The sequence below is a fragment of the Orycteropus afer genome, unplaced genomic scaffold, assembly GCF_000298275.1.
Source record: "Orycteropus afer afer isolate SDZICR_OR568_19922 unplaced genomic scaffold, OryAfe1.0 scaffold00104, whole genome shotgun sequence".
In the NCBI taxonomy this organism is placed as follows: Eukaryota; Metazoa; Chordata; class Mammalia; order Tubulidentata; family Orycteropodidae; genus Orycteropus; species Orycteropus afer.
In genome coordinates this window covers 9,936,178-9,952,148 of record NW_006921691.1, presented here as the reverse complement: position 1 = coordinate 9,952,148, position 15,971 = coordinate 9,936,178, and the positions used below count along the sequence as shown (strand labels likewise).

Here is a 15,971-nt window from a genome sequence, read left to right as displayed (position 1 = left end):
AATTAAATAAATAATAACTATCTAAAGCCTACTCTTCATCTTCTACTTCATTGCTTTTTCTCTTAAAAAGTTCAAAAATGCCACTTATTACTCTTAAACTCACCACCTTAACAGGAGAGAGATGGAGGAGGTAATGTAGCTTTGTACTAATTTGCTTTTATCTCAATAAATAAAAGCTAAGAGGGTAAGGCATTTTACTGAGAGTTGACATGAGTCAAGTGATCAAATAAACTAAGACTCTCTTTACCAGAGTTTCTTCCAATATCTTTAAATGCATCCGATATCCTTTAGGTTTTTATAGGAAAACATCCAAGGACATCTCATTAGAGAACAGGCATGTCTTCCATGATGAATACAGGGCCTTATTTCATTAAAGATCTAGTGCACAATGAATGTAGACCATGTCAGTCTCTTACCTCACAGTTTAAAAGGGCCTTCAAACTAATCTCACCTGATCCCAACTTCTCCCCAGCCTTCCCATTCCCACCTTCATATAATATAGATTTCCAAGTTGTCTATTAAGTTATTTCGGTTCAGTCCTCTGTAATTTCCATGTGCATGGGCGCCACAACTCCTTTTCTCTCTCTGACCTCTTAACAATGAGCCTTGGGTGGAAAGCCAGGTGAGGCTGGCTCAACACCCAAACACAGGTCCTGAATTAGCTCGGACTCCCCTGGTCATTGGTTTTGAATAATTTTCCTCACAACTAAGGTTTTGTGCTTTTAAGTTGAGCATTCTAAATATTATTAGCTAACACAACAAGAGGAACATAAAATAAATCTGGATTTTCCCCAGACTTCTGAGATAAGTAGCATTTATTGGTTACTGAGCATTTTCAATTTTCATTCTCATAATCACATAAACTACCTGACTCGGTTATAGTGGTTTAATCGACTTGCTTGAAGATGATCAGCTACGTAAACAGTGGTGGTGGGATTAAAGCCCAGGACTTCTGATTTCAAAGTCAGCACTGTTTCAAGGAACCAAAAGTACAATGCAGGAAAAAAGTTTAAATCAAGCCCTTGATGAAGTGGTAAAGAATGTTTACCTTTACAACAGATGCAAGATTATCAATGAACATTTGCCGCCTGTGAGAATACGCTTTCCGTTGTTTACATCCCTTCCAAAAAGCCTGTGGAAAATAGTTCATTACAGAATTACTTATGAGGAACATTTTCCCACAATTTATTCAGAAAGTGCAAGAAGAGGGTACACCTCAGGAGGCACCGGGTTGGGACACTGCCCTCCAAACCTTATCTGGACTTCATCTCTGAAGTTATCATTTAACTGGGGCAGAGAGTGTACCAGCTTGCAGCTGAGGCTTGTCCCAAGCTCAGGAAAGCAGAATGAGGGCAGTAAGTTACAAGGTATTAGCCCACTTTCCCAACTGAAAGCTTCATTTTATCAAGGTCCTGAGTGACAAGAAGGAATAATACAATGGAATACTCTGAAACACACAAACAGATTAACCAGGTGCTGATATTATCTGGTAACAGTAAATGATGTTTCAAGGTAATGATTAATAAACATCTTCACTCCAACAAAAAGTCCACTGTAGCCCAGACTGGAAAGGAAGATGAGATGCTAATTTGCAATCCTGGATCCCTTGGATCTCTGAAAACAGGACTGTTAAAATTGTCTTTTATAGTTTTATATATTTCTACGTAAAGTTTAGTGATGTTTCATCAAAATATCTTTGTTATATTATCACTATTGACAATAATTTTTTATGAAGAACATTTACAAAAACTATCTCTAGAAAGATTAAATTCATAATGATTTCCATTAATTCCAAGCCATTTATGAGCACCTTTTTATTGAAATATACAGCTGAGTCTTGTTTTTCTTGGTCTAATAAAGTCACTATGTACACAGAATTAATGAATACTGAAGCACTGCTTCTAGGAGAAAGATAGGGTTAGGTTCCTGTGAGCCTTTGATCACACATTTTCATCAACTGATCTGTATGTAACCTTGTTTTATGAATGTTTCTGTTTAAAGATAACTTGAAAAAGTATGTTGATTCGTTAGCACTGAACTCATGGTCAGCAGCACTAAACCTATGCCTGAAAAAAGTTTATCATTTACATTTAATTTAATTATTGACATGTTAGGACCTAAGTCAGCCATTTTGGGTTTTGTTTTCTCTTTAAATTGTTTTCTTTTTCCTGCCTTCCTGTGATTTACATAGAGTTTTTAAAATTTCATTTTAATATATTTACAGTATTTTTAGTTTATCTCTGTTACATACTTTTTGCTTCAACCACCAAATATAATTTTAAAAAGTAAAGCAGATTAGGAAAATTTATTGTATTTACCACATATTTACTCTTTCTGTTGTCTTCTATTTTTAGACCTTCCTGTAGCCATTCTTTTTTGGTGAAAAATTCTTAATTTTCCTTCATTTCAGAATGCTTTAAGTCCCCTTTCATATCAGAAGGATATTTTGTCTAAATCTAGAATTCTGAGTTGATCGTTTTTCTTTCAGCATTTGAAAAATATTATGCTACTTCTTTCTGATGAGAAAACTTCTGTCATTTGAACTGTTTTTCCCCAATAGGTAAGTTGTCATTTCTTTCTAAATGCTTTCAAAATTTTTGTCTTTTGTGTTCTTAAATTTGATTATGATGTGTCTTCAAGTGGATTTATTTGGGTTTATCCTTTTAGGGGTTTATGTACCTTCTTGAAAATGTGATTTTATGTCTTTTGCTAAAATTGAGAATTTTTCAGCCATTATTTGAGTACTTTTTCAGCCCTGTCCTCTTTGTCCTCTTCTTCTGGGAGTCAGATGACACAAATGTTAGATACTGTTATCGTCTCATAGGTCCCTGTTCTGTTCATTATTTTTTCAATCTGTTGTTCAGATCAGATAATTTCTATCATCTTATCATCTGCTTTCCCGATTCTTGCTTCAGTCCCTTCCACTCTGCTGTTGGGCTATTCCACTGAAGTTTTTTTTTTTTTTTTTAATATCTATTATTACATTTTTCAGTTGTAAAATTTCTATTTGTTTCTTCTTCACATCTCCTAGCTTAAGACTGAAAACTCTTAGACAATAAATGCTCAATTCTAGCCAAACATGACTAAAAAAACTATAGCCCACACCCACACCAACAAAGGCCAAGAGAGAACATAAGACCTTCACCCTTGTGAACAATAAAACAAGGTACCCAAATACCTGTGCTAGGATGGTGTAGAGAAGGTCAGGTAGAAATCTAAGACTTTGCATTGTTTTGCTGAGACGTATTTTTTCCTTTGTTTCAAATGTGTTCATAATTGCTTCTTGTAACATTGTCATGATGGTTGCTTTAAAATCTTTATCAGATAATTCTAACACCTTTGTCATCTCTATGTTGGAATCAGGAGTCCTGGTGGCATAGTGGCTGAGGGCTCAGTTGCTCATCAAAATGTCAACACTTCAAACCCACCAGTTTCTCTATGGGAGAAAGGTGTGGCAGTCTGCTTCCAGAAAGACTTATGGCCTTAGAAACACTGTAAGGCAGTTCTGGTCACTATGAGTCAGAATTGACTCAGTGGCAGTGGAGTGGGTTTTATGTTGGAATCTATTGTCTTTTTTTCCTTCTTTTACTAAAGTCGTGGTTTTCCTAATTTTTGGAATGATAAATAAATTTTGATGAAAACATGTATAATTTGGGCATTATAAGACTCTGGATCTTATTTAGTCCCATTTTAGCTAACTTTTTCTGATACTCTTCCAGCAAGGGAAGGGAGGCACCACGTCATTATTGGTAGGTAAGGGGAGAAGTATGTGATCCCCACTTGACTTCCACCGACACCTGAGGTAAGGAAGGGTTCCTCATTAATGTTGGGTGGGGGTGGCTCTCCACTAAGCCTCTGCTGATACCACCCTGGAAGGGAGGACAGAAGTGTCTTATTACTACTCCATTATGTGACTTCCACTGACACCAGAAGAGTACCTTTTTTCTTTTTTTAAATCACAGGGTGGTGGTGAAAGTCTTGATGTTCCACTAGGCCCATTCTGATACCATCTTGGCAAGGAGAGAAAGGGTTGCTTCCGACTTAGTGAGGGTGGCATTCCAGACTCCTCATATGGTCGCCATTAACACTCTGGGTATGCAAAGTCTTAGATTTCTATATGACCTTCTTTACACCATCCTAACACAGGTATTTGGGTATCTTATTATAGCTCACAAGGGTGAAGGTTTTATGTTCCCTCTTGGCCTTTGCTGGTATGGGTGTGGGCCACAGTTCTTTTCAGTCATGTTTGGCTAGAATTGAGCAGTTACTGTCTAAGAGTTTTCAGTCTTAAACTAGACTGCCTGTTTCCTGGCCCTTTGGCTAGAGACAGCTGGCTTTTTTTTTTTTTTTTTTACTTATTTAAATCTGTACCCATTGGCCTTTCCAGGTAGCCAGCTTCTTCAGCTCCAAGGCTGGGGTATATGGGGCAAAAAGAAAACCCAGGGAACTTTCCACCATGTAATTTCTTGGGTCCTCAGTTTTTTCTAGCAAGTGTGACTTTATTTTCTCTATCTTTCAATATGTGAGGTTCATTTTATATGCAATGTTCAGAGTTTTTTAGTTATACTTAGTAGAAGGATTTGGGACAGGTATATCTATTTCATCTTTCTAAGGTAGCAGTCAAACTCAAATAGTTTTTAAGTCCTCAAAGTTTTATAGTTTTCTATATTAAGGCAATTATCAATTTATTCATTGACATAGTCTAAGATTTAAAGAAAAAAAAATCAGAGGTTATGACCCAAGAGGATCAACTGAAAAACTATTAGAACTAATAATTCATTAAACTTTAATATCATTCAAACTATAAAATGAATACATGAACTAGATAAATTTTCTATATGTCAAAAATAAATGACATAATAAAGATGTCATTCATAGCAGCAACAAAATATTTATTTAGGTGTAAACTTAAGAAATACTAAGGAATAAAATTATAATACTATACTGTGCTATAGTATATAAGACTAATGGAGAAATACACTAATGTGTGGATTATAAAATTCATTACCAGAAAGATGCCAATCTCACATAAATTAAAACTTCAAATGCAATCACAAAAAAATCAGAATAGATTTGGAATTTTTTCAAATGCTTTTTCACTAGCTGTTGAGATGAACACATGGTCTTACACTATTACAGTGACAAAAAAAATTACATGGGAAATAAATTATCAAGGGGTTTAGAACTGGTGTGATCTTAACAATGCTTCTGAAACTTTAACCTCTATATAAAGTCATCTGGGAATCTGGTGAAAATGCAGACTAGAATTCAGTTGGTTTGGGGAACAGCTTGATATTCTGTATTACTATAAGCTTCTAGGCAATGACAGTGCTGGTCTGTAGCCCACTTTGAATAATAAAGTTCTAAACAACCAAAGCTAAAGGATTTTTAATTCATCATCCATTTAGGAAAGCTCACCATGGAATCTGTCACAGTACGGCATTTCTGAGATGGGAGAATCTGCTCTCTGAAGTTACCCCAGATGGTTCACAAAAGTGGCCCAACAGTACAACAGAGACTAGGTAAAAGTTGATCTTATTAGTGGGTCACTGGGATTTCATGGCAATTGACCCCTGCATACTTGTTGTGGCAGTTCTTAGTGATATTTTAGGGGTATCAACTATTTTCAAGAAAAGAAGCACAATCACGCAACTGTGTATTATACATCCCATCCCTTAGCCCATATTGGAAGACAAAACAAAATATATTGTGTTTACTGCAAATTCTCATTTTGCTTGTGTTAGATTGGGACTATCACACTGTTCTTCTGGAATTAAATGAGCTCTGGTAGCATAGTGCCTACGGCATTTGACTGCTAACCAGAAAGGTGGCGGTTCAAACCCACCAGCCATTCCTTGGAAGGAAGATGGGGCAACCTACTTCTGTAGTGACACTGCCTCGGAAACCCAAGGAGGGGTCGCTATGAGTTGGGTCTGACTCGACGACACATAACAATAACAACAAACTCCAGAAATATGTGAATCTCTATTAGCTCAGATAAATAATCTACCATATTAACAGACTATCTAAGATTGAATGATTCTTGCACTTGTGGAATGAATCCCACTTGACTACTCTGTATCACTTTTTCAATGTACTAGAGATTTGATGCTCACCACTATTCTTTTCCTTGAGATTTCGTTATTGCCTTGCATCTGTTTGTTAACTGTTCATGTAGATTTTTCTGGAGTCTTTTAAATTTATCAATATTTTATTGTTACCCTTTTAAATGAAGGCAACCTGGCTGGGTATAAAATTTTTGATGTACAGGAACAACATGTTACATGCATCATTATTTCATTTGTCAAAAATCTACATTTTTCTTTTCCATTTTGTAAATTTTAGTCCCATTAGGCATAGATTTTTAAATTCAATGCTAGATATAGAACTTCTATGTATAGCCATAAGACTGAAGGCTCTTCTAATTAGAGGCTGCTGATTAAAAGCAAATATGGGCATAAAATTGGGAGGAAGGAGCTGTTGATAAAGATGCAAAATGAGACAAAACTCTGAACTATAAAGCCGTTCAGAAGCAGCTTTTCATAGAAAATTATAGACAAGAAGAAGCATTTATAAAAATATCAGTCTTGTTCTTTTGCCTGGCATGAGAACTTGTATGAACATTTACATAGTGGCCATCTTTTTTGCTTGTTTTTGTGTGCCATATAGTTCCTATGTAGTGTACTTGTACGAAAAGAGTCTTAAAAATACCTAGATCTCAGAGGTTACTACTCTGTTTTATAGATTTTAACTGTCAACCTCTAGAAAATCTGGCTTGCTAAATTTGCTGCCTTGCTTGATGACTGACATCTGGGATAGTAATAGTCAAACTGCCAGCTCTGACTTCCAAAGCACAAATTTTTGTATGATTTTTGTTACCCTCCCAAAAAGCCCTATGTATTTACTTCTTCTCCCTCCCTATTTAAAAGTAACAGGGAGTCAATATTGTTGTGTGTCCCTGAGTCAACTCAGACTCACAATGATCCTGCTGAGTAGGGTTTCCTAGGCTGGAATCTTACAGGAGCAGATTGCCAGCTCTTTTCTCCTACAGAACTGCTGGTGGGTTTGAACCACCAACCATTTAGTTGGCAACTGAGTACTTAACCATTGGACCACTAGGACTGCTACAATACAAGTGGCAGCTCCATCAAAACAATGGGATGAGTGACTATCACCTCCTTCCTCCCAGCCCATAGACTCTGCCATTGTGCCTGGTAACCCAACCTTGCTGCAGAGAAGCTTGTCTTTTTGCCTGGATGCTTGTGGTAGTACTCTCTGACCTTAAGTTCAGTGAATTCAGTAATTCCCAGGACTATTTTGATGTCTGTCACTGTTATGGATTGAACTGTGTCCCTCCACAATATGTGTTATCAATCCTAACCTCCATGCCTGTGGTTATAATCCCATTTGGGAATGGGCTGTCTGTGTTATGCTAATGAGGTAGGATTAGTGTAGGGTGCATCTTGAGTCATTCTCCTTTGAGATATAAAGGAGAATCAAACAAGCAAGCTAAGAAGCAGAGATGGGGAGATGCCAAGGGACATGAAGATCCTCCAGAAGTAGAAGCTCAGAAGGGACAAACACCTCCCTCCAGAAAACTGACAGAGAAAAAGCCTTCCCCGAGAGCCAGCACCCCGGATTCAGACTTCTAGTCTCCTACTCTGTGAGAAAACAAATTTGTTTGTTAAAGCCACCTATTTCTAGTATTTCTGTCATAGTAGCACTAGATAACCAAGACAGGCACTGTAATGTTTTTTCTCTAAAAAGTAGTGTTCCAGTTTTATTTAGTACAAGAAAAACTTTTTCTACTGTTGACATTCTTTCCCCCATCTTGTTTCTAATCTCTTCCCATGTGCTATGATTATCATATCAATAAATTCTATATGGGATCCCCATTATCTGTGCTCTAAGTCATTAACTTGATTGTTAACCAGAGGGCTGGTGGTTCAAACCCACCAGCTACTCCTGGGAAGGAAGGTTGGGCAATCTACTTCCGTGGTGGTACCACCTCGGAAACTCAAGGATGGGTCGCTATGAGTCAGGTTCCACTCGACGGCACCTAACAACAACAAACAAGTCATCAACTCTATCACTTCATCATTTCTAACATTCATTGAGCCCCATACAAGGATAGCTCTATTACTAGAATTATCCCATTTAATCCTCACAACTCTGCAATAAAATGGGTACTAGAATTTTTATGGGAAAAAAATGTATGGTTTTTCTCAAGTCCTTTTCAATTATTTTAGTGTCTATTCTGCATTCCAGTTTCAAATTAATTTACATTCTATGATGTCATTATTTCTCTTCCCTTCCTTAGTCTTTTCATTTTATTCTGTTGTCTTACCATGTCTCATTAAGTCCATGTTTTACTAATTTGACAGCACAAAGCAGTTTCAGTATAAAATTTTCTTCTATCTCCTGGTATAAAAGGATCCTGAAATGTTTACTTCATTTATATTTTAAAAGTTATTCCTTCTTCTTTTTTGGATATAAATTTTGTAAGATTTACTTCTGGCTCATTCATTCTTAAATTTAAGCAATTCTGTCAAGGTATCAGGGTCTTTTATTTGTTCAAAAATAATGTGGCCAAATAGCTTTTCTCTGACTTTTCTCCTGGATTACTTGGGCATCTTCATAAGCACTTGAGTAGGGGGTTGGTTTTTTTTTTTTTTTTTTTTTTAACTTTTTATTGAGATTTGGGTGAAAGTTTACCAAGCAAATCAGTTTCCATTCAGCAATTCCTGCACATTTTGTTTCATGTCATTGATTGCAATCCCCACAATGTAGGAGCACTCAACTTACTTCCTCCCTATGTTTCCTACTTCCATTCATCTTTCTTTCCTATCCCTTTCTACCTTCTGAACTTTATCCCTGGAAAAATGTTGCCCTTTTGATCTCAAATGGTTGATGGTTCTACGTAATACACACCTCCCTGGTGTTAATGTTCACCTTACAGACCTGTATAGTATTTGGCTGAAAGGAGGTGAGTCTGGTATGGAGGTAAGTTCAGTTCCAGGCTTGAAGGGTGACTAAGGGCCATAGTCTCAGGGGTTCCACCAGTCTCTATCTGACAAGAGAGCCTTACGGAGAGGGTTGGATGTTCATTACATATGTCTCTATAACACTATTCAGCACTTGCAAGAGACTGGGGTGGGAGGTAGTGAAGGTAGTGAATCTGGGTTGTGATTGGCCTCAACCTGGGAGCTTTGTCTCTGTATTTCTCTCTGAATTTATTAAGACTGCCGTGCCTGGGGTTGATTTAGCCATGTAAGAAACTTGAGTTGTGCTATGGAGGGGAGCCACTACTTTGGTGAGAAATCAGATTAGTATGGTACCTTTGGTTCATGTTGTTGTTGTTGTTACGTGCCATCGAGTCAGCCCTGACTCGTAGCGACCCCTCCTTGGGTTTCCTAGGCAGTATCACTATGGAAGTAGATTGCCCCATTCATAGTCTTTTGGTTTTGGGAGTCAGCATGTTTCTCGTGACTGTACTTTCATTGCTCGCCTACATTTGTGGTGCATACTTGCCTTTAGACCTCATGACTTCCTTGTTAAAAAATTTCCAAATGAGTACAAAAAAGATATGGTGGGGGCAATTTCATAGTTCAATGGCTACTTCTTTAGTCCTGCTACCTCTGCTGAGGGAGAAGGGAAAAAAGAAAGCTCAGACAAGTCACACAAGCTAAACAACTTAAAAAAAAAATTGGAACTTGGATTTCTCACAGGCCTAAGTGAAGAACCATAGATTATATAAGAGAGAAGACTCTTGGAGACGTTAAATTTATTTTATGACATTAGCTCATCTGTTCTTTCTAAAGAGCTCTGGCAGTAGAGTGGTTACGCCATTTGGCTGCTAACCAAAAGCTTGGTGGTTTGAACCCACCAGTCACTCCACAGAAGAAAGATGTAGCTGTCTGCTTCCACAAAGATTTACAGCCCTGGAAACCTAATGGGGGCCGCCAGGAGTCAGAGTCAACTCGACAGCAGTGAGTTTGGTTTGGTAGGTCTGTTCCTTCTGGCTAGAAAAGCACAGAAACTCAGACAGCACTCAAAATCCACTAAAAAACCCAAACTCACTGCCATCAAGTAGATTCGACTCATGACAACCCCTCCCTCCTTGGGTTTCTGAGGTGGTATCACTACGGCAGTAGATTGCCCAATCTTCCTTCTCAGGAGTGGTTGGTATGACTGAACTGCCAACCTTCCGGTTAGTAGTCACTAAGCAAGGAGAAACTGCACTGAATTATAAAGTACCTGGCTCAGACAGTAGGAGACACATGGAGATCCAGTTTTTTAGGGAAACATGATTTCAACTTTGAGGGGTTTATCTGGCTTCATCTGGGTTGGTGACAAACGTATCTGTACAAGTCCATAATGCCCCTGAAGGTCACAGGTTAAAAGTCATTCAACATGACGATCCTTCCCACCACACAGCCTCAATGAAGTAGACTAGGGAGTAATGATTAGGTAAAAATCTGAAATCAGGGTTGTTTATTAGAATGCTAATACAGTGAAACCTGTGAGAGCCAGCACTGGACCTAGATGGACTGCCTTGTTTTTCTTAGTCTCACAAGTTTTCCTTCTTTGACAGGGTGCAGTCTTACCACTTTTCTATCATTTGGTTCAGTGGAAAATATTTGAGTTTTCCTTCTCTGACAGGTTTCCCCCATGCAGAGGTTCTGGCTTTTATAGGTTTTAGTGTAGTTGATTGTCCTATTCTATTATCAAACAAAACGTTTTCAAGGGATATGACAGTTTGCTGTAACAAGGGGGAGATGATTCACATACCTGTATTTTGATGACAGATGCTTCTTGATCATACAAAAATGATTTCCTAGCTTCAAACTCTTCACTAAGGAGGTGTCCTGAATTTGTTGCTTTAAACCGAAGGATCAAGTCTTCTGAAGCAGACCATATCTTCTCACGAATGTAACTTGCTGTAATTTCTGAAATAATGTCCTGCCAAGAGAGATTTCCTAAAGTTATTTTTCACATGTCAGGTGAAAGAAGAATAGTTATATTCTCTTCTAAGAGCTTCTGGCAATTTTTATCTTTAGAAAATGTTATGGATAGCTCTTTCTGGCTTGGTTTGAAAACAGTTTTGCTCAGGGCTAAGGGATAAGCTGGCTTAGCTTCTTCCTAGTGACAATCTTTGACTTTGGAATCATCCAAACTTTGTGCCGAGGTGCAATAGGAACATAGTTAAATAACCTTAGGATTTGGAGTTGGAGATACACAGATGATGCCCTTAAGGACCAGGTGTGAGGCCTGTGCTCCACAGACCATAAGAGATAAGGATGATCACCGTAAGAATATCATTCTCCTTCTTCCCTCTCTGGGACTCCCAAAGCAAAGAGTAGGGCCCATGCCATCCCAGGCTTCCTTCTTCCCAGGCCAGAGTAGGTAGGGCCATGCAATGAGTTGGGGAAAACTCCAAATATAGTCTGAGAAAAATGAAAAATTAAGTAACTGGGGCAGAAGGAAAGAGGCAGAGAGAGGGAAGACAGAGGACAGATAAGGGAAATCTAGAGGAGTGAGAAGAAAGAAGAGAGACAGTGAGAAGTCCTCCTGTGGATTATGACCTGGGTTTACTTTTCTATTCTTTGACAGATACAAGCAAAGACTGGACTCCTATGGCTACCACCTCTTTATCCAGTGCAACTGGGATCTATGGTTGGTTAATTTAAATAGTCAGTTAATAATGAAATCATCTGAAAGCTAAGTAAACACCTTTAAGAGAAGATGTACATATACATTCATGGAATATAATCAGTAATTTCAGGTTGTTTAGAAGAAATACTTTTTCTGGTACTTTCTAATAACCCTAATAGACTATTGTTGTTAAGTGCTGCCAAGGTGATTTTTGGCTGATAGCAACCCTGTGTGACAGAGTAGAACTGTCTTATAGGGTTTCTTATGCTGTAATCTTTATGGAAATAGATGGTCAGGTCTTTCTCCTGCAGAGATTTGGATAGGTTTGAACCACCAACCTTTTAGGTAGCAGCCTAGTACTTGTTCAGTATAACATGAAGTCCTATCTAGGGCATCCTTGGCTCTGATCTGAGTAATTTTTGGCTCTGAATTTTAACCCTTTGATGCTTCTTCTTTTTAGTTGGATCCATTTTAATTACTGTCCACATTTCATTTTTCAACAAATTAATGCTAACAATCCACTGCTATAATGTAATTTTCTTATAAACTGTAGGATATTTGAATGTCTGAAATGAGTAAATAAGCTATGTTCTTCACTATCTTTTTGTCATTCAGAATTTTTGGTAGCATCATCAGCCTTCAGGCATGTTTTCCTCTGATTTAGTAAATTCTGTTGACTGTCCACAATATTGCCAACTGGAATATATTCAATGTTGTTAACTTTTAACAAGTCTGTAAGATCAATATTTAAGTGTTCTAAAATGGAACTCAATTATTATCAATATTTTCTCTTTAAAACATTACAACACCTGGATCTATCAACACATCTATCACATCTTTGGGGTCCAACTTTTGGTCCCAAGTCCAAGCCAATCTTGGTGACCCATTCCTTCAAGAGCATTTCTCCCTGGGAAGGATTAGTCATTTTCCAAAGGCTGTATTAGAATAAATCTGTCTTGAGCCACTATCTTGTGTTATTAATTAATACCAAAGCAATGGACAAACGATATAATCACCAGAGCAGTTGGTGGCTGTGTCAAAAATAAAGCTAAGGGATACACAAATCATCTCACAATGTAGATGAACCTGGAGGACATTATGCTGAGTGAAATAAATCAGTCACAGAAACACAAGTACTGTATGAGCCCATTAATGTAAAAAGGCAAAGAAGGGTTTGCTTAGGAAAGGGAACTCACTTAGTAGGTTACCGGGATGAGGAGGGAAAGGGAGGGATTAATTTCAGGCTAGTTGGGGCCTACATGCTGTCGTGGGTAGGGGGAGGGATATACGGGAAGGATCTATGACCACCATGATAACATTAAGAAATGGGAGAATACCAAATTGTGCACATAACAGATAGACAACAGATGCTAATACCAACCAATGTGTCCACAATACCGCATTGCCATTAACACCAAACACTAGGCTACAGATAAACACATAAACACCTGAGATGATCAGATGGTGGTCAGTGAACAAAAATATACTCTAGACCAAGGATAGATTCAGTGAGACTAATCTTGCACAGACACCAGTGATACAAAATACCTGCAGTCCTTACAGAAACAATAGAAGACAGACACAGAGTAATCCCTCACAGACAACCAGACACTATGGGAGAGAGATCCAATTGATCTACTGTCTCAGGACCACAGTACTGGGGGTCACCAGACTCAATTGGCACAACGAAATACATAAAAGCCTTGTTCCCCATCCTACATTGGTGGGTAGTGACTGGGGTCTTAAAAGCTTTCAAGCGGCCATCTAAGATGCAGCTAATGGTCTCCTAGCATCAGAAGTGAAGAAGAACACACACACATACACACAAACCAAGGGCATTTAGAAGCAATCAGCCCTAGGACACGCTGGCCCTTGAGACCAGAAGAACTAGATGGTGCCCAGCTACCAATGCCAACCATTCAGGAAAGGATCAATTTTGGAGATCCTGGATAGAGTGGGAGGGAAAACATGGAACAAAATCCAAAAACTCAATAATGACCAGAATTACTGGTCAGATGAAATCTGGCGAGACTCCCAACACTATAGCCCTGGAATACATTCTGTGCCTGGAATAAAACTCAACCCCAAGGGGTGGGCTTTCAGCCCAATAGTTAACAAGATGTACACATAGACCACTCAACCCAGGACGACGCACCCACATACTCTATGGTAATACATCCCTTACAGCAACAGACTATGGGACACCAGAAGACCAACATTCAAATTGAGGAAATACAGGACAAACAGGGGTGCATACATATGAGGGGCACAGGGAGAGGGTTACAGGGTAGGGAGGGGAGGAGACTGGGTTAGGGTTGGACATGGTAAATGAGGAATGAAACTAAATGTACGTGTTATGTTGAATGTAAAACAAACTCTTCAAAATAAATAAATAAATAAAGCCAAAAGTAATGGAAAAGATACTAGATTGGAAATTAGGAGCACTGGGCATAAGCTCAAGTTTATTAACAAATCAGGTGACTTAATACAAGCTGCTACACCCACTTCATACTTTGTTGTTGTTGTTATTTGCCGTCGAGCCGGCCCTGATTCATAGCGACCCCTCCTTGAGTTTCCGAGGCAGTATCACTACGGAAGTAGGATTGCCCAACCTTCCTTCCTAGGAGTGGCTGGTGGGTTTGAACCGCCAGCCTTCTGGTTAGCAGTCAAGTGCCTTAGGCACTATGCTACCAGACCTCCTCTTAGTTTAATGAAAAAAATAAAAACCCATTGTCATCAAATCAATGCTGATTCATTGCAATCCCATGCGTCACAGAGTAGAACTGTTCCATTGAGTTTGCTTGGCTATAATCTTTATGAGAGCAGATCCCCAGGACTTTCTTCAATGGTGCCACTAAAAGGGTTTCAGCCACCAACTTGAGGTTAGTTGATGAGGAGAAATCATTTGTGCCACCTAGGGGCCTTGCCTGGGAGCTCTGGTGGCCTAGTACCTAAGGCACTTGACTGCTAACCAGGAGGCTGGTGGTTCAAACCCACCAGCCACTCCTCGGAAGGAAGGTTGGGCAATCTACTTCTGTAGTGACACAGCCTCAGAAACCCAAGGAAGGGTCACTATGAGTTGGGTCCAACTTGACGGCACATAACAACAACAACATGGGCCTTACCTTAGTGTCTCATCTAGGAAAATAAGGGGTGAAATAATTGCTCTACCTCCACTCAGAGGATTATTTAAGGATAAAATTGATGTGAAAGTGCTTTGCACAGTGAAACCCTACACAAACACAGGGTACTTGGCTATGTTTATGAGTCTCAGAAGAGTTTATATTCAGTGCTACAGATTCTTAGGGTATTTGTGGGCAAATCAATCAAGAAAGATTCTTTTTGGCCATAACTTGTTTCAGACATCTTGTTACAAGGGTTATATACCAAGTCCACATTCATTTGATTTCACTCTCTCCTGTTTCTTTATGGCTTTCCACCAACCTCACACAAAACAAAAGAATCCTTTTATTACAAATGCTCACATAGAAGGCCATTCTAACAATTCCTTTTGTTATTGCTGTTAGGTGTCATGGAGCCAATTGGGACTTACAGTGACCCCACGTGACAGAGTAAAACTGTCCCACAGGGCTTTCTAGGTTGGCAGTTCAAACCTACTCAGCAGCTCCACAGGAGAGAGATGTGGCAACGTGCCCCTTTAAAGATTACAGCCTAGAAAACTATGGGACAGTCCTACTCTGTAATACTGGGTCACTATGAATCCAAGTGAATCTGATAGCACCTCACAACAATAACAGTCTTCACAAGAACAGATTACTAGGTCTTTCTTTTGTGAAACCACCGGGCAGGTTTGAATCACCAATCTTTTTGTTAATAGATGAGCATTTAAGGAGTCACCAGGGCTCCTTATTCTATCAATACCTACCTTGCTATCCGTTTACAGTTAAGTTCCCTTCTGTTTTAGGGAATCTCTACCAAGCATCTAGTTCCTTTTTCTTCCATGTTGTAACAAAATAAATATACAAATCTAATAAAACCATGATCACAGACAAAGGCCAATCTATTGTCAACCCTTCCCTTCCATTCTTTTAAGTAGGGAGGGTAGAAATTAAAAAAAAAAAAAAAAATAATGACATTAAATGATCCACTACTGAAACTAAAAGAATTTTTTTTCTTTCTGTAAAGTGCTGATGTTAAACCTTATTTACTCATTTATTTATTCATCTATCTATTTATTTATTTATTTTATAATTTATTTGTTTTTATTTGGGTGAAGATTTACAGAGCAAATTCACTTTCCATACAGCAGTTCACATATACTTTGTCTCATGTCATTGACCACAGCTTACCACAAT

General features: G+C 38.5%; 1 protein-coding gene across 1 annotated transcript in view; it reads right to left on the bottom strand.

Annotated features, from left to right (window-relative positions):
• The window catches only part of IQGAP2 (IQ motif containing GTPase activating protein 2), a 439,708-nt gene that overhangs the window by 100,710 nt on the left and 323,027 nt on the right, over positions 1–15,971 (bottom strand). The window contains exons 16-19 of the mRNA XM_042781321.1: positions 10,792–10,962; positions 1,021–1,132; positions 705–719; positions 55–83 (exon numbers count right to left, since the gene is read on the bottom strand). Of these exons, the coding sequence (XP_042637255.1) occupies positions 55–83; positions 705–719; positions 1,021–1,132; positions 10,792–10,962 (327 nt within the window). The remainder of the gene's footprint in view (positions 1–54; positions 84–704; positions 720–1,020; positions 1,133–10,791; positions 10,963–15,971) is intronic.